Raw genomic sequence first — 23,826 nt, forward strand, 5'->3', positions numbered from 1 at the left:
CAGGTCATCTTATTTCATTACTGAACTTCTCTGCCGAAGTCGAAGTCACTTTTTTAATGAACATTTACATGGGACACAAGTGATCATCGTACCCTTCATCCATTTGGATCAATCTATCAATAGACTTCTTCCCCAGATGTCTGACAAATTCCCAGTCGTGTTCTTTCCAAGTTCCTGACCATCATATAAAATACATTTATATATATATATAACAAATTTATATAAAATAAAAATATAAAAAATATATAAATATATAAGTATATACTACATTATGTTATGTTTTATATATATATATTGACTTATTAGAATAGCTTACAGGCTGTGGTCCAGCTAGTCCGACAATGCTGTCTACCAATGGAAGGCCCAAGAATCCAGTAGTTGTTCAGTTCACAAGGCTAGATGATTCAGCTGGTCTTCAGTATATACAAGAATCCCAAAGAAGTAGGCTCTACTGCCAGTGACGGAATGGACCTGCCATTGAGAGTGAGAACAAGCAGGCAGAAGAGCAAGTTTCCCCTTCTATGTCCTTCATATAGGCTGCCACCAGAAGGGGTGCCCCAGATTAAAGGTGGATCCTCTTACCTCAAAAGATTTGAATTAAATGTGTATCTTCCCACCTGGAAAGATTCAAATTAAAAGTGGGTTTTCCCTTTTTAAAGGATTTAATTAAGAAGAAGAAGAAAAAAACAAAAACAACAAAAACAACCTTCACAGGTATACCCACATTGTTTGGGTTTTAGCTTATTCCAGATGGGTCAAAGTTCACAAAAATAAGTGAGTTCTGTTTTAGTTCCATATGAACTAGCTTTGAGATAGCCAATCTAGTTTTTATTCTTTAACTGTGCTTCGACGACGACAATGGTGGTAGAGGAAAAGCTCAGCTGTTTTTGACTAAGGCCACTTGACATGTCAGGGTGCACAGCCCCACGATCAAGCATGGTGGCCACAAGAGTTTTTCTTTTTCACACAAAGCCCAATTTGACACTTATGGATCCCATATCAAGCTGTTACCTGAATCTGGAGACTCTGGTACTAGCCACTTCTTTAGGAAAAAAAAAATCGAGAAAAAGGAAATGGGTGTGTTTACAGTTTTAGTCAGAACTGGGGAGGGTTGGGATAGGGAGGTGTTCCTTTCTCCCCACTTTTCCTATAGCAGTGATACAATCTACAGAGAGGATGAAACAAAAGCCAGGAAACAAGTATGTATGTGTATAGACGTAACGGTGAAAGAGCTCCTCAGACCGTGAGCCGTCTTTCCTGGCAGGAGGCTGTCCTAGTTGTGGGCTTCAGGCTATTCCCAACCTAACACAGGACTTCCTGGAGGGTTATAATTCTTCAGGGTCCATGTTACTCTCTGACAGACACTGTATGGTTTATGAAATGTGTTCCCATCTTTTATACTTCTGGCTTTTCTCTAAGTTCTTCCCATTGGCTACTCCTGCTACCTGCTCAGTCCCTAGGTCACAAGGATCAAGTGAGAACCCAGGGACTCTCGGCCGTGGAGGTGAAGCAGGAAAGGTGTGTCAGGCGGACATGAAGACAGTTTCAAGGCCTTCACTTAGGGGTTCAGTCCCATCCTGCAGACCCGGGGAGCCCCAGCTGATGATTGATGGGCCAGAGGGCACTACTAAGTCAAGGGTGGTACTCTGCTAGTTAGGGAGGAGCCACAACTACCACGGGCTGGCTCTCTTCTTACTCATCAAGATATGACATCTTACATCTACACGTGGTGTGACCATCCATCCCAACCTTGGCCCACCAAAGATGGCCAAAGTGTGGTGTGTCCTACATGCTGGGTCATCTTGGCTGTATGATTAAAATCAATAGTTTGTCAAAATACTGGATACGTACAAAATATCCCCCTTAAAAAAAGAAGAAACAACGTAATCAAATTAGCTGAAAAGAATTCTATTCACTTACTGGTGGTCTTCAGAGCAATCTCTTTAGGCACAGCTGTATCACCAACACAAATATAACAGTAAAATTCTGAAAACTTAAGTCTGCTGGGAACTGCAGTGCCCTGGATTCATAGCTTAACCCTCATTTTAGATTCTCAGAATGTCACACACTATACATGCTAGAAAGGCCTCTGGGAGAAGTCCCTGTCAGTTACAGAAGAGACTGCCTTCCATTTCACCTAACCCAGCACCAAATGTGAAATCCTAACACTGAAACCGAGCAATCTCCAGCTGCACTGTAATGAAAAGCAGCGCTCCCCCCACCGTGTAAACTATCTCAAACGGCCCAGACACGGCACACGCTCATCTCAGACAAACAATAGGAAGTGGAAACTGGTGATCTGAATGAGGGAGTCCAAGCATCCAACTTCCAAAATTAATTAGAAAAAAAAACCAAATATCTTATTACTTTTCATACTCCTGAGACTATATATTTTACAGGTATCTGTATAAATAAAAAATCCACTTCAAACACATGTAATATACAACACAAGCTAACGAAGTGCATTAGAAGTCCTTAAACATCTGAAACAGTTGAGCAACACAAGTATACATTTCTGTAAGAGTGAAAAATATAGCAAGCAGAATAACTTACGACTATCAGGAGGGCTGCTGGCGCACAGCCCTGGATTTACAGTAACAAGCGCAATGCAAACAAGCACGGAGGTCACTTCATGTAAGACAACGGTCCTTCAAAGGACATTAAAGACTCGATTTTCACAACCTTTTTGGATTCTGGCTTTGTAATAAATATATAATAAATATCTGCAATAACAGTATGTGCATAGCTTATCTTTCTCCATTGGAAAGTCTTTCTCTGGAGTCATAGTGTCTTAGAGGCATCCCTGGGGGTGGGGAGTTGGGGCCTCGCAGCAAGTCCACTAACAAAGCCATTTTAGCATCTATGTGTTCCTGGAGCTGATAGATCCTCTCATCAATGTGGTCCATAAGCTTCTTTTCCATCAGTTCCATGTTTTTAGAAAGAATCTTTTCCAAGTAGGAGCAAACAGGCTGCTCTTCCATCCTAAAAATAAAATGTAAAGTATATCAATTTTCTCTTAGGTGATGACAAAAACAACCGAGCCAGTCAAATGGCAGCCAAGATACACCATCGACATTGATCTCTAACTCTACCCATCTCCTAAGGGCACAGTTCCAGCTCTAAAACCTACAACAGTGGCCACCATCCCGAATGTATAATACTCTCTTTTGTCTAGTTAGACAATTGAAAACAATAGAAAGCAGACAAGTCTTCCAAAACCAAGCTGGAGGTACTGCTCTGTGGCTAACGGTGGTTTTCTAGCATGCAAGAAGCTTTCGATTTGGTCCCTAGCACTGCAAAAGACCAGGCTTAGGGGCAGGGGAGACAGCTCAGTCACTAAAAGATGTGCATGCAAGCATGAAGACCCAAGTTAGAGACGCATAATCCAAATTAAAAAATAAAATGAAAAGCTGGGGCTAGGGATATGGCTCAGCTGGGAAAGCTATTGCCATACAAGTGTGAGGAGTTGAGTTTGTCCCTAACAAATCCGATGCTACAGCTTGTATCTGGTCCCCGTGCTGAGGAGGCAGAAAGATGATGTCTGACCCTGGCTGGCTAGCTAACCCTGCCAAGTCAGAGAGCTCCAGGTTCTGTCTCAAAAACCAGGGTGGGGACCTCTCCCTCCCGCCCACATGTGCACACCTCACGCATACACAAACACATACTACATCAATTCACATAGACATGTCAGGTGTGGTAGTGTGAACTTAAAATCCCAGCATTGGCCGGGTGGTGGTGGTGCACACCTTTAATCCCAGCACTTGGGAGGCAGAGGCGGGCAGATTTCTGAGTTCAAGGCCAGCATGGTCTATAGTGTGAGTTCTAGGACAGCCAGGGCTACAAAGAGAAACCCTATCTGGAAAACAAACAAACAATAAATTTCCAGCATTGGGGTAGGTAAAAACAAAAAACAAGAGGATCTCAGAGGCTCTCTAGCCAGCTAGTCAAATTTGGTCAGAGGGCTCTGGGCCAGTGAAAAGACCCTATCTCAAAAGACAATGTGGATGGCTTCTGAGACACAACGCCTGAGGTTGTCCTCTGGCTTCCATCCACATGCTGAACATGCTTCACATGTAAGCACACACACACACACAAAGTGTGGTATACACCTCTAATTTGGAAAGGAGCCCAAAAGATCAAAAGTTCATGGTTAGTTTCATAGACAGTCACAGGCTCGCCTGGGTCTGAATGAGGATGGTCCCCACAGGCTCATATATTTGAATGTTTGCTTCCCAGTGTTTGAGAAGAATTGGAAGTTATGACCTTGTTGGAGGAGACGTGCCACTGAGGGTCTGGGCTGTGAGGTTTCAAAAGTCCATTCTCAGTTAGCTCACTCTCTGCCTACTGCTTACAGATCAATTGTAAGATTTTAGCTAGCCTCTCTGCCTGCGGCCATGCTCCCCACTGAGATGCTCATGGCTACAATTGTATGGAACGGTGAGTTGCCAAATTAAATGGCTTTTGTTGTTGTTTATAAATTGACTGGGCCATGGTGTTTTATCATGGCAATAAAAAGTAACTCAGACACTGGACTACATGAAAATCTGTCTCAAAAAACAAAACAAAACAAAACAAAAACCTATTAAGCTTTTAGGAAAGAGCTGCAATATTCCTTAAATACCAGGACACTGGGGCCTACAAACCTTGCATCTCTCCTGCAGGGACTCAGTGAGGCCCACAGAATTTCTATGCTACTAGACTGGTGGTATTCGACTTGTTCATCCTTATGCTCTTGTGACACATAGGAGCATTTCCCAAACATACATGAAGCGTAATGCCCCCGCTTGCCGCTGCTCTAATAACTCACAGAATTGGTAGCAGTGAGTCTTCTCTAGAACACCCTATGGTGGTAGACTTAATGTATAAATATGTGCACTTCAGACACTACCTCTCTTTGCTCTCAGTGTTCCTACTAGTTACATGTTGTAAGGTAATGCATAGAAAATTGTAGCCAAAGCTCTACACACACACACCATGTATATGTAGGTTTGCACATATTAAAACATAATTTTCACTTAAGTTTTTGCTTATTCTTATACTTATGTTTATATATTAATATATAATAGTTTTATTTCTTAAAAACTCATATTACCAAATATATATATATACATATATATATATAAACCCAGTGCCATTTTATTATGTACACAGTTATTTATCCTCCCAGAACACCAGTCCTTCCCTCTCCGAATTCCTATTAGTATGCTCTCTCCCATCTGGCACGTGGCCGCATGAGTCTCTGCTGTCTTGCACCGTTACTCAGCTGAAAGCCATTTAGGTGGCAGTTTTTTATAACTGCTGATTACCACTCCACAGTGTGGATACAACAGTTCTTGCATCATTTCTTACAAAACAGAACTATACAATAAAGGTTCTATGAACAATAGTTCACTGCCCTTTGTATGGCCATAACATTTCACTTCTCTAGGATAAGAGCCTAGGGCTATGTCTGCCAGGTTTTGAGACTGTGCATCTAAGCAGTCAACTTGCCAATATGATCCCAGCAGCAAGCTGTGAGAGATCTAGTTCTCCACGTCCTTATGAGCATTTTTAAGTTCCAGTCATTCCAAGAAGCACTCGGTGTTCCTCTGTGGTTTTAATAAGCATGTCCCTGGCAACAGTGAGGCCGGTGCTGGCCACCCTTTGTGCTCATCTGCTTCCATTAGAGTCTCTTCCCCAGGAAGATTCCTTGTCTTCTGTGTTTTACTTAGTATTGTTTTAAATGCTGAGTTGTGCCATCTCTTTGTGGTAGAAACAAGCCATTTCTTGGAATTTTGATTCATAAATATTTTCTTCCAGTTTATTTTAAAACCGTCTTAATAGGGTCTTCTGCGGGCATAAAGTTTGACATTTTACTGGTGTCTGCCTATAATTTTTTGTTTTGTTGGTCATGTTTTTGACAGTGTATTTAGTGTTCTCCCATATAATTAAAACGTTTCTGTTTACTTTTGGGAGTGTGGCCATCTGTGTTCATTTTCACAGAAGTGTGAGGATTAGGTCATGGTTTATTTTGCCTGTGGAGCTCACACTGGCTTAGCACCACCTTTACAACTCAGCTGCAATGCTGCCAAGCCTCTGCTACGTTTCTGACCATCCACCCGTGGGGCCCACTCCCCACTAGTACCACCCGATGCTACCACTCTACCGTGTCCTAAAATGGAGACATGATTTCTCTTGTTTTACTCTTTTCAAACTTTTTTTTCTAGTTATCATTCTAATTTATAGAGCTTTCCAATTCCAAGTTTTAGAATCATTATCTTCCATACTTATAAAGACATTTTGATGGCCCTCGCTAGAACTACACTGTGATGGTTTGTATATCCTTGGACCAGGGAGTGGCACCATCTGAAGGTGTGGCCTTGTTGGAATAGGTGTGACCTGGTTGGAATAGGTGTGTCACTGGGGGTGTGGGTATAAGATCCTCACCCTAGTTGCCTGGAAGTCAGTCTTCCACTAACAACCTTTGGATGAAGACAGAACTCTCAGCTCCTCCTGCACCATGCCTGCCTGGATACTGCCATGCTCTCACCTTGATGATAATGGACTGAACCTCTGAACCTGTAAGCCAGCCCCAATTAAATGTTGTTTTTTATAAGACTTGCCTTGGTCATGGTGTCTGCTCACAGAAGTAAAACCCTAACTAAGACATACACCAAGCACATGTATCCGTTAGGGTGCGTTTACAGAGCAAAAGTATGGCATGTCTCACCATTGTTTTAGGCTTTTTCACAATTTCTTCTATTAATATTTTATAACTTTCAGTTCACAGATCCCATATTTTGTCAGATTTTATGGATATTTAAAATATGTACTTACATATATCTTATTTGTACATATATATATTTGAAGTTATCTAGAATCTAGTTGGGATGCAAGGGTAATAGGAGTTTCATAAAATGAGAAGTCTTTTTCCACTTTGATTTTCTGGATATATAAAAAAATGGTGTTCTCTAAATGTCTGGCAGATTTCTCCAGTGGAGCTACCTGGACCAGGGCTTTTCTTTTCATGAACACTGTATTGGTTGGCTTTCCAGCCCTGTGGAAATATCTGCGATTGAAGGCAGGTTTACTGGGATTTGGTTCCAGAGTTTTCAGCGCAGTCTCCTGTGGACCTGAGACCAGGCAGGACATAGATGGAAGAGGACAGGGCAAAGTGGTTCACCTCATGGTGGCCAGGTATTAGAGAAGAAGAAACAGAGAAGAGTCTGGGATGAGACATCCTCCAACCCATGCCCCAGTGACCTATTTCCTCCACCTCAGCCCCTTTGTATTGCCTCTAAACAATGGTATTCAAGTACAACTCCATCAGTCTGAGTGCCCTGCTGATCCAATTTCCATGGAATGACTGGATCCACTAAGACAGCAGTTCTCACACATTAGACACTTGCATATCGGATATCTCTATTATGATTCATAATAGTAGTACAATCACAGTTATAAAGTAGCAACAAAACAGTTTTATGGTTGGGGGGTCACCACAACACTGTGTAAAAGGATTGCAGCATTAGGAATGTTGAGAACCACTGCACTAAGCAGAAACTAAGCCTTCAACATGGGGAAAACCACATCTAAACTGGAACACCTTCCCATTACAAATTCAGCATGTTTAGTGGCTATCAGGTCATTCCATTCTACTTTAAGCTGTGTGTTCTGTAGCTTTTTTTTTTTTTTTTTTGAAAAGTTAATCCATGTCCTCTAAGTTATTAAATTTGCAAGCATGAAGTTTTACTCTCACAGCCTGACTACCTGTGTACGCCCAAGGCTGTGTGTGATATTCTCCACTGCAAATCATACTCCTGCAAATCTTCTCCCGTATTTTCTAGTCTTAATAGAAGCTTACTGACTTTAATGAAACTGTCAGAGAATCACCTTCTTATTTTGTTGGTCTCTTTACTGTTCTCCCATCGTGTGAACCTCCTCCTTTGGCTTCCCGAATGCTGGCGCTGTTTGTGTCACCAGTGGTCTTTTAATTCAGTCTTTAATGTGTTACGACTTCTTGGAGCATCTATTTCATTGTTTAAATTAAAATTTTTTAGTACTGTATAAGTATTTTTGCTTGCATGTACACATATGTTCCATGCATACCTGGTGCCCACAGTGGTCAGGAGAGGGCACTGAACTACTGGGACGAGAGTTACAGGCTAGTTAGAGTTGTGAGTTACATAGGTGCTGGAAATTAAAGCAACACATGTTCTTACCTGCTGAGCCATCTCTCCAGCCCATCCATCCTTCTGGGGTAGTTCTGTGTCACTGTCCTCACAGCCATCTTCACTAAAACACCCTATGATGCCATAGACCCTGGCCATCACCCGTAACTTCAGCCCACAAACTCCTGGCTCTGAATTTTTACTCAGCTTAATGTATTTTAAAAATACTCCTGTTGAGACTTCCTTTGTGTCTGATGTGCATGCGCACATGCCCAACATGGATGCACTCGTGTATGTACACATGAGCTATAGAACAGGAGGCTGGCATCCAGTGACTACTTCTGTCACTCTGTCACATTTGTTGAGACAGAGACTTCCATAGAGCCGAGAGCTCACTGATTTAGTGAGATTAGCCAGCCAGGTACTCCTACAGGTACTGTAATCCCTACAGGTGCTCCTGCCTGTGTCTCCTCAGGACCAGTATTATAGGCACACACCACCACACTCAGGTTTTATTTTTTTAAAAGCGATGGGTGCTATGGTCTGAAACTTGGGTCCTTGCTGTCACACAGAAAGCACTTTACCAATGGAGCCATTTCTCCAACTCCCAGACTTCCTGAAACACATAAACTGTGATGCTTAGTCATCGAGTGTTTGGAATTTTCTTATTGTCTTTCCTTCACTGTTAAGTGATTGTTTAATCTATCTTTATGGGTGGAGAAAATACCTTCTATGATTTCAGCCCTCTTAAATTTGGTGAGGCTGCTTTATGACTTGAAATACATTTATGTGAATCTTCCACAGACATGAAAAAGCTATTCTGCTATTGTCAATAGAACCTAATATAAGTGCTGATGTTATCATGTTGGTTGGTGATGTTTATTTCCAACTAATAAAAGTACCATTTTCAGATGTAAACTTTAAACTAAGACCGATTAAACAGAGTAAAATGGATATTGTGAGCTATGACCAGAGTTCTATATCTCAAGTAGAACACTATTTTGACAAACTGTATCTGTGAAAAGGAATAAGAAAATGCTATTTGGGGTCGGGCGTGGTGGTGCACGCCTTTAATCCCAGCACTTGGGAGGCAGAGGCAGGCGGATTTCTGAGTTCGAAGCCAGCCTGGTGTACAGAGTGAGTTCCAGGACAGCCAGGGCTACACAGAGAAACCCTGTCTCAAAAAACCAAAACCCAAAAAATAATAATAATAATAATCTGCTATTTGGCAACATCTTAATCAAATAAATGCTGCAAAGATCATGCATTGAGGCCAGAGGATAAGAGGCCCTGCACTATAAGTAATTCCCACCCCACTACAGCTGTTGACTGTAAAGTCACCTGGAGCCGACACAGGCTGTAAAGGCAATCTCTTACAGTGACATTCATAACAAACCTAATCAAAAATTATAAATTCTCACGGTTCCTCCAAATTCACGCACACAGCTTCCTACTGCAACCATGAGCCAATAGCTGGAACTCTTCCATGAATGCCTGAAACCATGCAACATCAACCTATGCAGTCCGCTCTATTCTGTTCCTAACCAGCAATGTCCGGGATGCACGGTAAATGCTGAGAAGAGCTCATCAGACAGCGCACCCGAGGCAAAGCTGGTTCCCTTCATCTGACTCTCGCTCCTACCAAATCTCAACGATAGTTGACTTAAAATAAAATACTTACGGAACCCCGACCATGCCCTCTCGGGGCTTGGAGATGTTTTCTTGCCACCTGGCATTATGTCCCACGCGGAGATGGTTGACCTGACTACATAAGTTCTGGAGAAAAGGCAGCAGCTCAGAGCTGGGCACACTTGAGCTGCCGCTTGCCTTCTTTGGTAAGAAAGAAGACACTGCGTTTTTAAGATCACTTTCAAGGGAATGGTTTTGTGGCATAAGGTGACCCTCATCGTGGTTTGTGGTATTTCCTTCTCCAGATGGCTGTGCGCTTTTATCAATAAGAGCCTTTAAATTTTCAGTGATGGCTGAAGGGGTCAATCCAGTTCTAAAAGGGAAAGGTGTAGAGGATGCCTTGTCTAAGACTGCTGGAGACGGTGACGACTGCAGCGCCATCAGATGCTTGTGTCCTGCGCTTCCCAACACCGACTGAAGCTGATCCCCGATGGGAAGACGATTCTGAACAAGCAAAGTAAGTAAATATTAGAGAGTGAAGGCTAACCTCCGCAGTGCTTGCTACAAGTCAGGCCCTGGGCATCCTTCCTCTGATCGTGCATTTCCATGAAGAGAGCTGTAACTGCTCAATGTCAAATAGTGGACACCAAGGGAAAGGACCCTGCCCAAGGAAAACAGCCAATAAGTGGCAGGGTTGAGACATAGACCTAAACTTCTTAAAAAAAAAAGAAAAGAAAAGAAAAGAAAAGGTTTATTTATGTATGAGTGCTTTGTATGTCTGCCTACGGAAAAGAAGAGGATATCAGATCCCATTATAGTAATGGTCATGAGCTGTCGTGTGGTTGCTGGGACTTGAACTCAGGACAGCCAGTGCTCATAACATCGGAGCCATCTCTCCAGTCCAACCTAAACTTCTTTTAATCATTTCACTGTAGCTTTTCTAAGGAACGTATTAAAATATACGCTACTATGATGGTAAAATATAGATTGTAATCCTTTCACTGCTAAAGGCTTTCTTATGGCAGCATAATATCAATTAGTCACAACAGTTGATCATTTTCTTTTTCATTTGTTTAATCTTTATTTTTATGTATATGCGTGCATGCCTGAGCATATGTGTGTGCACCAGGTATGTGCAGATGGCCACAAGGGCAAGGAAAGGGTGTCAGACTCTGGAACTAGAGTTACTACCACTTGTGAACCACCTGATGCTGATGCTGGAAGCAGGACTTACTACAAGAGCAGCAAGCACTCTTAACCGCTGAACCATCTCTCTAGTCCCAGTTAATCTTTTCAAAATTCAAACTATAATTTTAAAATATATAATAAACTATTTTGATATATAATAAACTATTATATATATTGATATATAAACTATCTATTTTTAATATAAACTATTCATTTTACCTCACCATATCTTTCTCAATGAGTTTTAATGGAGGTTTTATGGTGGAGAGTTACACTATGGAAGTAGATATTCTATGGAGGTATTTGTGACATTTCTGATGACTAAAATGAACTCGGCTGCGTTTGCTTTAATCATTTTTAGGATAATAAGAGTTATATTCTCGAGCCACAACTAAACTTACTATAAGAAGATCCTGGCGTATGTTAAAGAGAAGACTCCACTACCTCCCTATTATGCCTTCAGTTTTTTCCAATAAAGAAAAGTAAAATACCTCTAACCCACGAACACTGTCAGACAAATGATTTAACTTCAAAACATAGATGCCAACAATGGATGTTTTTTAAACTAAGAGCGATAGTCTCCCATTATGGCTGGTCAACTGCTTTTGAGAGACCAGTCCAAAAAGTAAACCTGATTAGCTGAAAAACCTATGTTCAGATGCTCATCTAAACGTTCTAATTATCACAGGGCTAGGCCAGAGCTGTGAGGCATTTATCCAACAAATGTTTACCAGAAATCCCCTCTGTGCTATGTTCCATTTCAAGTGTAAGAAATACCTCAGTAAGCAAACCAAATTCCATTCCCTGACCACATGGAGCCTACCTGATACATAAGCAGCGGGAGGCCCAGGGAAGGAGGGAATACATCACAGGATGAAGGTGACAATAAGTAACTTAGGGAAAACTCAAGGAGGAAAGAAGGCTAACGGCCAGGGGAGCAGAGGCTGGGGCGGAGGTGCCGTCTGGAATAGACAGTCTCCACCTAACATTTATTGAATTTCATTTTTCAAAAAAGCTCCTTCTAAAGAAATAGCACCCTGCTGTTAATTTATTCTGTTCTACTAAACATCATTTCATTTTTCAAAAAAGCTCCTTCTAGAGAAATATCACCCTGCTGTTAATTTATTCTGTTCTACTGAACATCAGTTTTGAATAAACCTGAACATATTCCTGGAATAACAACAAAAAAGCATATACATTTACACAATTATAACATTAGGTATCTTTCCGTTAGCTTGAAGAAGCTTTATTCAGTCATAATAAAAATGCCACTTCTTTATTATCGATAAAAAGTGTGCACTAGGCAAGCGTGGTGGGGCACGCCTTTAATCCCAGCACTTGGGAGGCAGAGGCAGGCGGATTTCTGTGTTCAAGGCCAGCCTGGTCTACAAGAGTGAGTTCCAGGGCAGCCAGGGCTACACAGAGAAACCCTGTCTCGAAAAAAAAAAAAGAAAAATGTGCACTAGGGAACTGATAATACGTACTAACAGTAATGGTATTTATACTATAGTCCATGTTAAAATTAAGGGTTATCACTAGTTTAGCAGAAAAAAAATTAGATAATCATAAATGTAAAAGTATTGGCTAAAGGCAATTCTTTCTGACAGTATATCCTGTCTGGCTATCTCTAAGAAATTCACTGACTAGAAGAATTAGCCAACAGAAATAAAAAATGCAGTAGTAGAAAACAGCATGGAAGACCCTCACACATTTAAAAATACAACTGTGATGTGGTCGAAAAGCTCAATTGTGGGTTCCTGGCCACAAGGCATGCGGTAGTGGCCCACCACTGTGGCTGTCAAGGAGGAAGTCCTTCCATGCATTTCCATGTACAGAGAAAACTCAAAGGACACACACAAACTGTTGCCTTGGTTACCTCTGGGGAACAGAATGACAGCAGCAAAAACACTGTAGTTTTCCACCAGTAATTTTCTTTGAGTGGAACTCATGGGATAGAAAACTTATAGAATAAACTTACAGAATAAAACTAGGAAAAAAATGTAATTTTTCCCAGAGTCAAGTTTTTAAGACAGAAATTAGTGAGCTGATTATACTTAATTCATTACTCTCCTCTAATCATCTCCATCATCCTTCTATGGCTGCTTTTTTTTCTTTTTTTCTTTTTTTCTTTTTTTATGTCTACTAAAAGAATATATAATACACAAGAACTTTGCCTCAGAAGTCACCACCTAAAATACTGATTCTTGAACTCCATCCTGCTGGAGTTAGTAGGTAAGAAGCAATGGCTTGGAGTCAATCTTGAAGACATTATAAAAACTCTGCATTCTGTGGGACATACTTTAAGAAAAACCAGACTAGCCAGACATGGTGATAGTGTCTTTGATCCCAGTAGTCAGGAGGCAGATGCAGGACGATTTCTGTGATTGAGGCAGATTTCTGTGATTGAGGTCTACAGAGCAAGTTCTAGATCAGCCCAAACTACATAGAGACCCTACCTAAGAAAAATCAAACTGTCATACTCCTAAAAAGGGACAAACGTCACAAGCTGACAAATATTTCCACTATCCTCAATATTTCTTTTTATATCCACCTTCTAATTCCCTCTTATGTCTAAATAGCTTGGGGGTGGGGGGGAGCTGTTTGCATTCAATATCTCCCAAACCCAGCTACTAGCTAATCCTCCATAATGTGTTTTATATCCTATTGTTATTTATCTCACTCCCAGAAGTACTGAAATTATTCATATGATAAGCCAAATTGGCAGATATATATATATATATACACATACATAATGTCATAATGAACAAACAACTCTCTGCTTGCAACTTTAATCTCAATTTAGTGAGAAATAGTAACTAACAAATACATAACAACGTGTTGAGAAAAGAAGGATACAAATAAAACTATGATAAGGATTAGGAGGGATGCCCTATACTACAAACTGGGTGACAAAAAAGGTCTCATTAAAGATATAATGATTAAAGTGACATTAGAGTAGTAAGAACAGTAAGAAAATAGATACAGTGGACAGTGGTGGCACCTGCTTTTAACCCCAGCACTCTTAAGGCAGGTGTATCTCTGAGTTCAAGGCCAGCCTGGTCTACAGAATGAGTGCCCAGTATAGCCAAGGCTACAGAGAAACCCTGTCTGGGAGGTTGTGGGGGAACAACAAAAACAAATAACAAAATCACATACACAAAAAGAAAGAAAAGAAAATGGATACAATAATATCACCAGAGGGGCGTTCCAGCCAAAGAAAATAACTGAAGGTTATTTAATACAAAGGTCCTGAGGTAGCAACATGCTTGCATATGTGAGGAAGAGAAACATCAGAAAGTCAATAGGGGACCCAAGGATCTGTAGACAAGTTAAGGAAGGAAGGAAGGAAGGAAGGAAGGAAGGAAGGAAGGAAGGAAGGAAGGAAGGAAGGAAGGAAGGCAGGCCAAGATACCTAAATATCTACATGCAAACTAAATGTGAAGACAAGAAGTCAGGGCTTTACACATGAAGCTTGGTGTCCTTCCGAGCCCATTCTGCTTGGATGTTGACGGTGGGCTGTGGTTGAGCAGGAGGGCCAAGCAGGAGCCTGAGTTACCCAAGAGAGATAAGGCTGGCCAGGAAGTAACCGTGAGCTGCTATTTGTTTTCAAATGCTCTTGTAGATCCCAAAATCTTCAGCTCTCCCAGTTGTCTTACTTCTGCCCATACTCCAAGACTCCAGCAGTGAAGCCATGCGGTATTTACAAGTTTTTTCAGTAGTTACCTTAAATTCCACATCAACACTGTGCTCTTTATAGTGCTATCACATAAACTTTGTGAAGAGAATGTCATTATAAATATTAAATGACTTTAATTTCACTTCAGTGAAGCTGAAGGAGATAGAACTACTGAGTGACAAACAAGAGGTCACCTGGCATTAAAGCCTCCCTTTGATGGCACCTGTTAGTTGGTCACACTGGTGCCTTCTGTTCTTCCGCTGCCTCCTTTCTCTCCCCAGTTTGCCAGATGTAGCTTCTTTCCAAGGGTTGTCCCCTCTAGTTACAGCCCCTCTGCTCAGTGCTTCTACTGTGGGCACACCTCCCCCAGCCTCCCTTCTAGTCAGCCACTTCCTTCCCTCCTGATCCTATCTGCAAATGCTGTAATATCCTTCCAGGCAATCCCTTCTTCACAACTAAATCTTTGTTTTGTTTTTGTTTTTGTTTTTCGAGACAGGGTTTCTCTGTGTAGCCCTGGCTGTCCTGGAACTCACTTTGTAGACCAGGCTGGCCTCGAACTCAGAAATCCACCTGCCTCTGCCTCCCGAGTGCTGGGATTAAAGGCGTGTGCCACCACGCCTGGCCCACAGCTAAATTTTATATTCCCCAAATTAGACTCCTTTTACCAAGTGTCCTCATCTGCTCGGCTCCATTTATATTTCTTGTAATACCATCCTGGAAACCTCAATTTCTCATCTGGCTTTACTTTCTCCTTCAACAGTTTATTAACTGTCTAGTCTCAACGACTCTGCGCTTCCTGGCCCAGCAATCGCATGACCCAGCGTCACACACGTTACGGCACACACGTTACGTCACACACGTTACGTTACGGCACCTACTGTAAACCACATCACCTCTCATGGGTGGGAAGTCACATACAGCTGGTCTCTCGGTTGTAGTCTTGCTTTCTTTTGACTTACTTTCCATATAATAGTGGTTTAAAATTTAAAACATGCCAAAAGCATTTACACACTTAAAATAGCATCAAAGCTCTCTATGATCCAGCACAAATCTTCAAATCTCTCCTGTCTACTCATTCCCTTTCGTTCTGAGCTGGATCTGACTCCTTCCAGCACAGAGGATCATACCCATTACTAGAGTCTCTCTAAAATAACCAGCCTCTAGGTGGCCATGACTCACCCACCTTCCTCTTCCATTACCCAAATGAAATGTGACCTTGGTTTTTTTCTTGGCAGTTCTGTGTAGCCCTGGCTGTCCTGAATTCATTCTGTAGACCAGACTGGCCTCAAAATCAAGAGGCCTACCTGCCGCTGCTTCCCAAGTGCTAAGATTAAAGTCTGGCCAATATACCTTTCTTAATCTCATCATTTGCCACATAGAATGCTTATAGGCTACACTCTAACTGATCACCTTTATACCCTCAAAGGGGAGCAAGCCAGAGTCTTGTTCACTACTGAATGAGCGCCTACAATGATCTGAGGAAGAACTGAAGATTCAGTCAGAACATTTTGTAGAAGGGCAAGTCTACAAAATGCAACTTTTACAAAAATTAAGAATGGATGACAGTTAAGTCAGTAGTAGAAATTAATAAAAAAATATGAATATTCCATATTACCATATTAAAGCCATCATTTAAAAAATTGTTTGGCTTTTGGGGTTTGTGTGTGTGTGTGTATGTGTGTGTGTGTGTGTGTGTGTGTGTGTGTGTGTGTATGCGCGCGGTTTGGGAGCAGGGGAGAGCTAAAGTCAGAGAATTGCCTCAAGTTCTCACCTTCCATTCTTCGGGACAAGGTATGCACCCTATCAAGTGGGTGGTGAACTTCAGGGAATCTCACCCCTTTACCTCCCATCCTTTTGTAGGGAAACAGGGATTACAGACATGTTTACTAATACCGCCTCCGTTTACCCAGGCTCTGGGAATCCCACCTCAGGGTTACTCACTGAACCATCTCCCCAAAATGGCATTTTAAAGTGTAGTAAAATATATCTCTACTTGCCTGCTGCTGAAACCTAATCATGCTCATGAGCTGCTGCGCTCCAGGCGATAACCTGGACCCCATGGACTCCATTATGGTTTGGATGTTGTCAAGGTCTATCCGTGATCCCAGAGCAGCAGAGCGCGGTGAAGGATCTGCAGACCGTGGCCTCAAGTGCACCACCACCTTACTGACAAGCACACACTGCTTCTCCCCGAAGGACAACAGCTGCCACGAAACAAAACATTCTAAGAAATGATGGTGGTTATTGCAAACAACTACCACATAGAAGACTTCTTAGTATTACCAAAACAAGACAGGGCATCCAAGAGTCTATAAGTTAACTTCAAACGCATTTAAAGTTTTCCTTATAGTAGTCAAAATTAGAAAATAAATTCCAATGTATCACGAGGCAAACACCAACTGTTTACATAAAGAAATCATTTCCAAGCCATAAGACATACAAGAAGAATACAAGCGTTTTGTTTACTTGGTTTAAGGAATTAAAAGTAAACCACACCTGGCTGGGAGCACAGCTCAGCGGTAGAGCACCTGACTAGCATGCTCAAGGTCCCAGGTTTGAGTCCTCCATATGACCAGGGGAAAAGAAGAAACCCAAGAACCCTGGATCTTAACATACCCCAGTTGGCTGGGCAGTGGTGGCGCACGCCTTTAATCCCGGTGCTTGGGAGGCAGAGGCAGGTGGATTTCTGAGTTCGAGGCCAGCCTGTTACAGACTGAGTTCCAGGACAGCAAGAGCTATACAGAGAAACCCTGTCTTGAAAAAAACAAAACAACAACAACAAAAAAAATCATACCCCAGTTGGCTTTAATATTATTTAATATAAAATAAAACTGCCCATACAAGACTTATCTATATCCCAATCATAATTCAGCCTTCTGTAGTTCAGAAAGGAAGGGGTGTGACGTCAGAACTGCTTAATAGGTAACAGCTGGTGCCAGGGTGACTTTCTAACTGGTGAAGGACACTCAGTGGGCCTAAGTCTCTCCTGGCTTTTTCCACCATACATTTCCACTTGTATTTTTGTGTCTTCCCATTTCGTTCCCTCTGGGGTACTAAGAGAACAGTACCTCCCACATGCTGGTCAGTGCTTGCCTCTGAGCCATGTTCCCTTCACTCTGGCAGTTTAGGCTATGCATGTTTCTCAACCAAAAGACATTCCACACGTGGTATGAAGGGACTGGCTTTAAATCAGACACATAAGTTTAAATTTTGAGTTCTGCCATTTTATAACCTTTGCACTCCTGGGCAAATACTCTGAACCAGAGGATGGTAAGATGACTTTGAATAGAGGTTTGTATCACTAAGTATTGCTCTGAATTCTCTACTAGGAACATTAACACAAGCTTTCCTATATGCCAGAGGGGCTTCCGAATTGAAAGCTCTCTTCAGACTAACACGTACTTCCAAGGATCAGTTACAAAAATTATTTACTTTGAAAGCCACATAAACTCCAGTCACAAGAACGCAGGTCAAAAAGAACTCAGGCTCTATAGACTCAAGAGTGGTACCAAAAAAGTATGTGGCAGTCCTCAAAGGTTAAGGAAACACTCATTAAGTTTACAGTCTACCTCATTATTACCTCCCTTCTTTTATCTATGTATTTTCAGTTTTTAGTTTCTTCCGATAGAAATCTCAGTAGGGAGCGCTGGCTGGTCTGGAACTCACCTCACAGAGCAGGCCTCAAACATGCAATGCTGCTGAGTGCTGGGGTTATCGGTGTGTGTGTCTCCATACTAGGTCTTACTGTCTCCTTTATAGTTTATAATCCCAGGACCATTTTTCATCATCGACTACAGTATCTTTTTTTTTGTTGTTGTTTTTTGAAACAGGGTCTCTATGTAGCCCTACTTGTTTTAGAACTCACTATGTAGATCAGGCTAGCTTTGAACTCATACAGATCCACCTGCCTCTGCCTTTGCCTCCTGAGTAATGGAATTAAAGGTCTGTGCTACCATGACCAGAGACTAGAGTAGATAGTTTATATTATATATAATCAGTAAATCTAGTTATCATCTGTCTTATCCCACTAAAATAGATGCAACATGGAGGCTGGCACTTCAGTTTCCAATTGATATTCCTACATGCCTGGTGCAGTTATCTGCTATCAACAGATACTAAAATATATGCTAGATGAATTAAATTACTTTATTTAAATGCCTTTATAAGGTATTAGTTTATTCCACTTAAACAGATGTTGGCATAACCGGCTTTGTGAACTGAGCTCTTCAATGAAAATCTTTTTTTTTTAAATTTTAAAACTAAGTCTTACTGTCTTCTGTGATAATAAACACGTGATTCTAGATATAAAAAAGACCCAAGAATTTGGTTTCTAAGGTCCAATAATTTTCTTCATGAATTAGGTCCAAACAGTTAAGTAAGCTGGCACTGACCAAAGCACTACTTGGTGACAGAGCTTAATTAGTATTTATAACGTCACTTGAGCATTCCAGCTCAGAACCTGTTCCTAAATTCTGACAACATCACTAATACCTATTTTAAGAAAATTATTCTGGCTGAAGCAACAGTCTGGACTCCTTAGAATTTCTGGCTCTCTTGTTTGACCTTTTCCTCCATTCTTTATAGACACTGGGCCAGTTTTATGTTTGCCTTTTGTGGTATTATAGTTTTATAGAAAGACTTTTAAAATGTTCTTAGCTGAACAAGGCTTCAAAATATAGCACTACTATATTAACAAAACATTTTCTGTAACTAATACAAATTACCACACTTTATTATTTAATTAGATATTTTCTTCATTTACAATTCAAATGCTATCCCAAAAGTCCCCTATACCCTCCCCCCGCCCTGCTCCCCTACCCACCCACTCCCGCTTCCTGGCCCTGGCCTTCCCCTGTACTGGGGCATATGATCTTCTCAAGACCAAGGGCCTCTCCTCCCTATGATGGCCGACTAGGCCATCCTCTGCTACATATGCAGCTAGAGACATGAGTTCTGGGGGTACTGGTTAGTTCATATTGTTGTTCTCCCTATAGGGTTGCAGACCCCTTCAGCTCCTTGGTCCTTTCTCTAGCTCCTCCATTGGGGGCCCTGTGTTCCATACTATAGATGACTGTGAGCATCCACTTCTGTATTTGCCAGGCACTGGCAAAGCCTCACAGGAGACAGCTATATCAGGCTCCTTTCAGCAAAATCTTGCTGGCATATGTAATAGTGTCTGCTTTTGGTGGCTGATTATGGGATGGACCCCGGAAATTATCACACTTTAAAGAGATTTTCAATGTTTAAAGGATTAATAATTTTTTAGAAAAACAGTACCCCTTTACTAGCTAACTAAGCATTTCTGGACTAAACCTAGGGACCATGTTAGACTACTGTACTGCCAAACCAAGAGAAAATAAGTGTGTATAGAACAAAAACAAAAACAATTTGATCAACCTTAAATCTTAAATTTGGTGATGACTCACCTTTATTTTACAGGCATGCGTGGGAGAATCCAATTTTAGGTATTTTTTGTATAACAAGATCTTTTCATGTTCACTAAAATAAAAGAATTCATTTTTAACAGCCATTGGTTGTAAACATTAACATATACTTAAGAACAAATGATTCGGGACACTCCTTCATCTCAGAGATTCCCTTTTCCTGGTCAGGTACAGGGAGTAATGGGCTCCTGCCTGCGCTGCACCGCGTGGAGGAGCAGTACCTACCACTTGCCAGCTATATGGGGGACTGAACGAGGGAGCACATGGCATACTTTAACGCTCTATAAACACTACTATTCTTTCCAACACAGGCAGGACCTAGAGCATGCATTATGTTCAGGACAGATCTGGGCAGAACCCTGTACAAGACTGGGGGGAAAAAAAAATCACAAACTGTCCATCTTTTAATAGGTCAGTAAATAGGCTGCCGTGACAGTCTTAGTTTGATATATCAATCACAAGGAGCCTTCTAGAAGGGAAGAGAGTCAGTTTCAGAATGTCTAATGGTTGTTAAACAGATCCTGCTGAGATACGTGAGAACAAGAATGCTTACCTGGACTGCATTCTAATAAAGCTCTTCCACTAATTACCAGTGACCCGCCAACTCACTTCCAGTTAACTAGCCCGAAATCTCCATATTTTTAAGCTTGCTCATCAACCCTGCCGTTGGAAGGCTTAGTGGTCTAACCTATGTCTATTGGCATGTTTTTAACTTCTCTTCCCTAATGACTCCTGTCCTGTCAGTCTCAGAAAATCCACAAACATTACGAGCTGAGAATAAAGACACTGATTCATATGAACACTTTCATCTAGACAAGTCACAAACCTGTCATCCAGGACAGTGCAGGCAGTCTTGCCTCGACTGGTTCCACAATACTCCTCTCCTAAGTATACTTCCATGTTTCTTGCTGAACTCAGAACGCCAACCGAAAGGATTTCTTCACCCCCATTAGGGCCACAGTTCAGGTAAATGAAGCAGGGGTTTTCATCTCGGGGGCTCAGGCTGCTTTTCAGACTAACCGGATCCTGGCTGAGAAGAAAATTGAAAAAAAAAAATCACAGAGATAAGTTTTCCGAGTAGAAGCATAACCCATTAATCCTTTCAAACTCACCTCTACTTGCCATGAGAACCAAGAACCTTCCCCATCACCCACAGATACTTCTCACAGAATTAATAAGGAACAGAGGTTTGAGGCGTCAGGGCATTCATTCCCGTCCACTTTTCCTAGACCGTGGACAGCCTATTCAACTATCTAATTCATTCGCAGTCAATTAAAAGCGTTTACTGAATGTTAAAACAACCATGTGTCTTTTTCCAAGACGCCGTGGTTCTTGTTCCCCCCAAATAGAAGACTGGGGGCGTTCGCGGGTGGGGGGCGAGGAGGATTGTAACAGGAGGGCATCTTGAACACGAGTTTCCCGGCCTCTCCGGCCCAGCGCGCACCCTTTGCCCGCAGCCTCGCCCACCTCCAGGCACCACCGCTCTCCCCCATGCCGTCCCCGCGGCCTCGCTCGGCTCCCTCGCCCGTCTCGGCTCCCGTCCTCCTCCCGGCTCCTCAGCAGCGTGACTGTCACCCGACCCCGGCCCTGGCCCGGCGCACCTCGGAGCTGGCGGCTCCAGTAGCTGCTCGAAGTCCAAGTCTTGGGCACGTGGCCCAGTCCGGGTAAGAAAAAGGCTTTGGGTCAGCGCCCCGCACGCCGCATCCCAGGACGAGGTCAGCGTCGGGCCGCGGTCCAGTCCCGCGTCTTCGATCGCGGTCTCCATTCTGTCTCCTCCAACCCAGGCGGCGTCGGAACCTCTCTCGCAGAGCTTGCGTTTCCTTCAGTGCCCAGGGGAGGTGAAGGTTCAGCACAACTTCCGGTTCTTCCCCCGACCCCACCCCATCCCACTCCAACCCTTCCCATCCCGGGACCCAACCACCACACGTGCGCATGCGTGTTCGTCTCCCTTCCAGAAGTTGGTTTAAAATCTCCGCGGAAAAGAGCCAGGGGTTGGCTCGTGCGCGGAATTCCTCCGCTCCTGGGGCAGGTGCCGCGCGCATGCGCAGTGCTCTGCGCGCGGGAACCCAGGGGTTTATTTCCACGTTGGCAAAGCAGCGACGCTTTAGGGTGGGAGGTGGGGTGGCGCCTGGGCGGTGTCGGCACCCTGAGGGTGGTACCAAAGCAGATAGGTGCGGTCTCCTTGGCTCAAGCAGCCTGTAAAGCCAGCTCCCAATCCGAGGTCCTCGGAAGAGGACTCCGGGGACCCTTCCTGCGCCAGCCCGTGGAGTGAAGGCCATGCAGGCTGCTTTTGAAGCAGTGCGACCACGGCTGATCGCGTTGTTTCACTGCTCAGGTCACCTCCGTGGGCTGTAGAGTGGAGCGCGGCGCTTAGCATTGCAGAATAATGCTGAGTGGCCGAAGGCACTAAACACTGAACCCACTAAGACCCGGCTTCCGAGCCTCAGGAACCCGGTGGAGCGTGCTTGCACGTCCTAAATGACAGAATTCTCAAGGTTAAAAATGTCCAAGAGGCTCAAAGCTGCGACTTAAGGTTTCTCACTCATAACCTTGACAAAAACTGGCAATGGGCCTTGGTCCCTTCAGAAGTACATTGTACGGTCAAACTTTCTGTGGTGACAAGTGGGACTTGAAACTTTATACTCATTGGAAAGAAAGCTAGGTATCGGCTGTCGTTCCACCCCATACCCACCCCCATTATCTTCCTGAAGTGGGTTGTGTAGATAATTTAAACATCTATTGAGGCGAGGGGAGAAATTTGTTTACAGAAATGTGGAGTACCTGAATTTTAAAGTTGTGCTTGAGGCCTTATATATAATTTCTGGGGAAGTTTTGTTCAGCCATAACCTAGTTTTGTCCCAGAACTTTTTGTTCATCGCTCAGAAAAAACGTTTTGCTTTAATTTTCATTTTAGTCTGTATGTGTACCCCTGTTCAAAAAACGTGTTTATGTCATCAAGAAAAAGATGATTGAATTCTATAGACAGTCACCAGAGTGTATGTATAATGTGTTCATCAAGTTTGAAAGAGAAATCAGAGATTCAGTATAAACAAAATCTAGAAACAGTAACCTTTAATTCTAAAAGGCTCAATTTATATTTTTAAAAGAAATTCCCCACATTCTAAGTGGTCATCATTCTTGTTCTGTTTAGTATGGGGAGCCCCCTCAGAGTGCACAACCAATTGAAAGTCTTTATTCTAGGTATAGCCCCTGAGTGTCCAGAACATGGGATTTTAAGAGACCTTAAAGCGAAGGCATCTCCCTTGGCTGCTGCATCAGAGCACTACGGAGTAAGCAGTTTTAACAGAAGCTAAGATGAGCTGTTAGCCAGCCACCAAGGAGGGTTCTGAACAAATGAGCAACTTAGAAGAACAGTTAGCTGGAGGAGGTTCCGCACAAACAAGCAGTTTCAACAAAGGCTAAGATACGTTATCTTGGCCATTCTGACCTTTGGTTCCTAGAGTGGAGTTGAGTAGTTTTCCATAGGATTCTCCAGCTCAAGGAGATCAGATTCAGGGTAAACCTGAAACCGGCCGGTGGCAAGAAGGCCTTTGCAGTGTCTTGCCCTGTTACTCTGTATTTCCGGCTCCTCTGGTTATAAACTAGGTTAATACGTGTAGACAGTCCTAATGGAAGTACACTCTAGAAACACTAACTTGCAGGTTTGCGTGCAAGATTAATAATACCTTGCGGGTTTTTACTTCCTTAAATAAGGCTGATGAATCAGAAGACTAAAGGCACC

The 23,826-nt window shown here is 42.6% G+C and overlaps 1 protein-coding gene across 4 annotated transcripts; it reads right to left on the reverse strand.

The window, feature by feature from the left end:
* Positions 1-39: 39 nt before the first annotated feature.
* 2310057M21Rik (RIKEN cDNA 2310057M21 gene) lies at positions 40-22,021 on the reverse strand. Of its 4 annotated transcripts, XM_011241888.3 has the most exons (7): positions 22,003-22,021; positions 21,686-21,904; positions 20,911-21,114; positions 20,067-20,139; positions 16,638-16,844; positions 9,829-10,280; positions 40-2,982 (listed from the first exon to the last, which is right to left on the reverse strand). In XM_011241888.3, exons 2-7 carry the CDS (start codon positions 21,847-21,849, stop codon positions 2,748-2,750), a joined length of 1,335 nt encoding a protein of 444 aa, XP_011240190.1. In that variant the 5' UTR covers positions 21,850-21,904; positions 22,003-22,021; the 3' UTR covers positions 40-2,747. The 4 variants fall into 4 exon arrangements, 3 of the variants coding, with proteins under 3 accessions (XP_011240190.1, XP_030098811.1, NP_080931.1); NR_152380.1 differs by lacking the exon at positions 22,003-22,021 and having other exon boundaries at positions 789-2,982; positions 7,870-10,280; NM_026655.4 differs by lacking the exon at positions 22,003-22,021 and having other exon boundaries at positions 789-2,982.
* Between the last annotated feature and the right edge of the window lie 1,805 nt (positions 22,022-23,826).

Source organism: Mus musculus, chromosome 7, assembly GCF_000001635.26.
Source record: "Mus musculus strain C57BL/6J chromosome 7, GRCm38.p6 C57BL/6J".
NCBI lineage: Eukaryota > Metazoa > Chordata > Mammalia > Rodentia > Muridae > Mus > Mus musculus.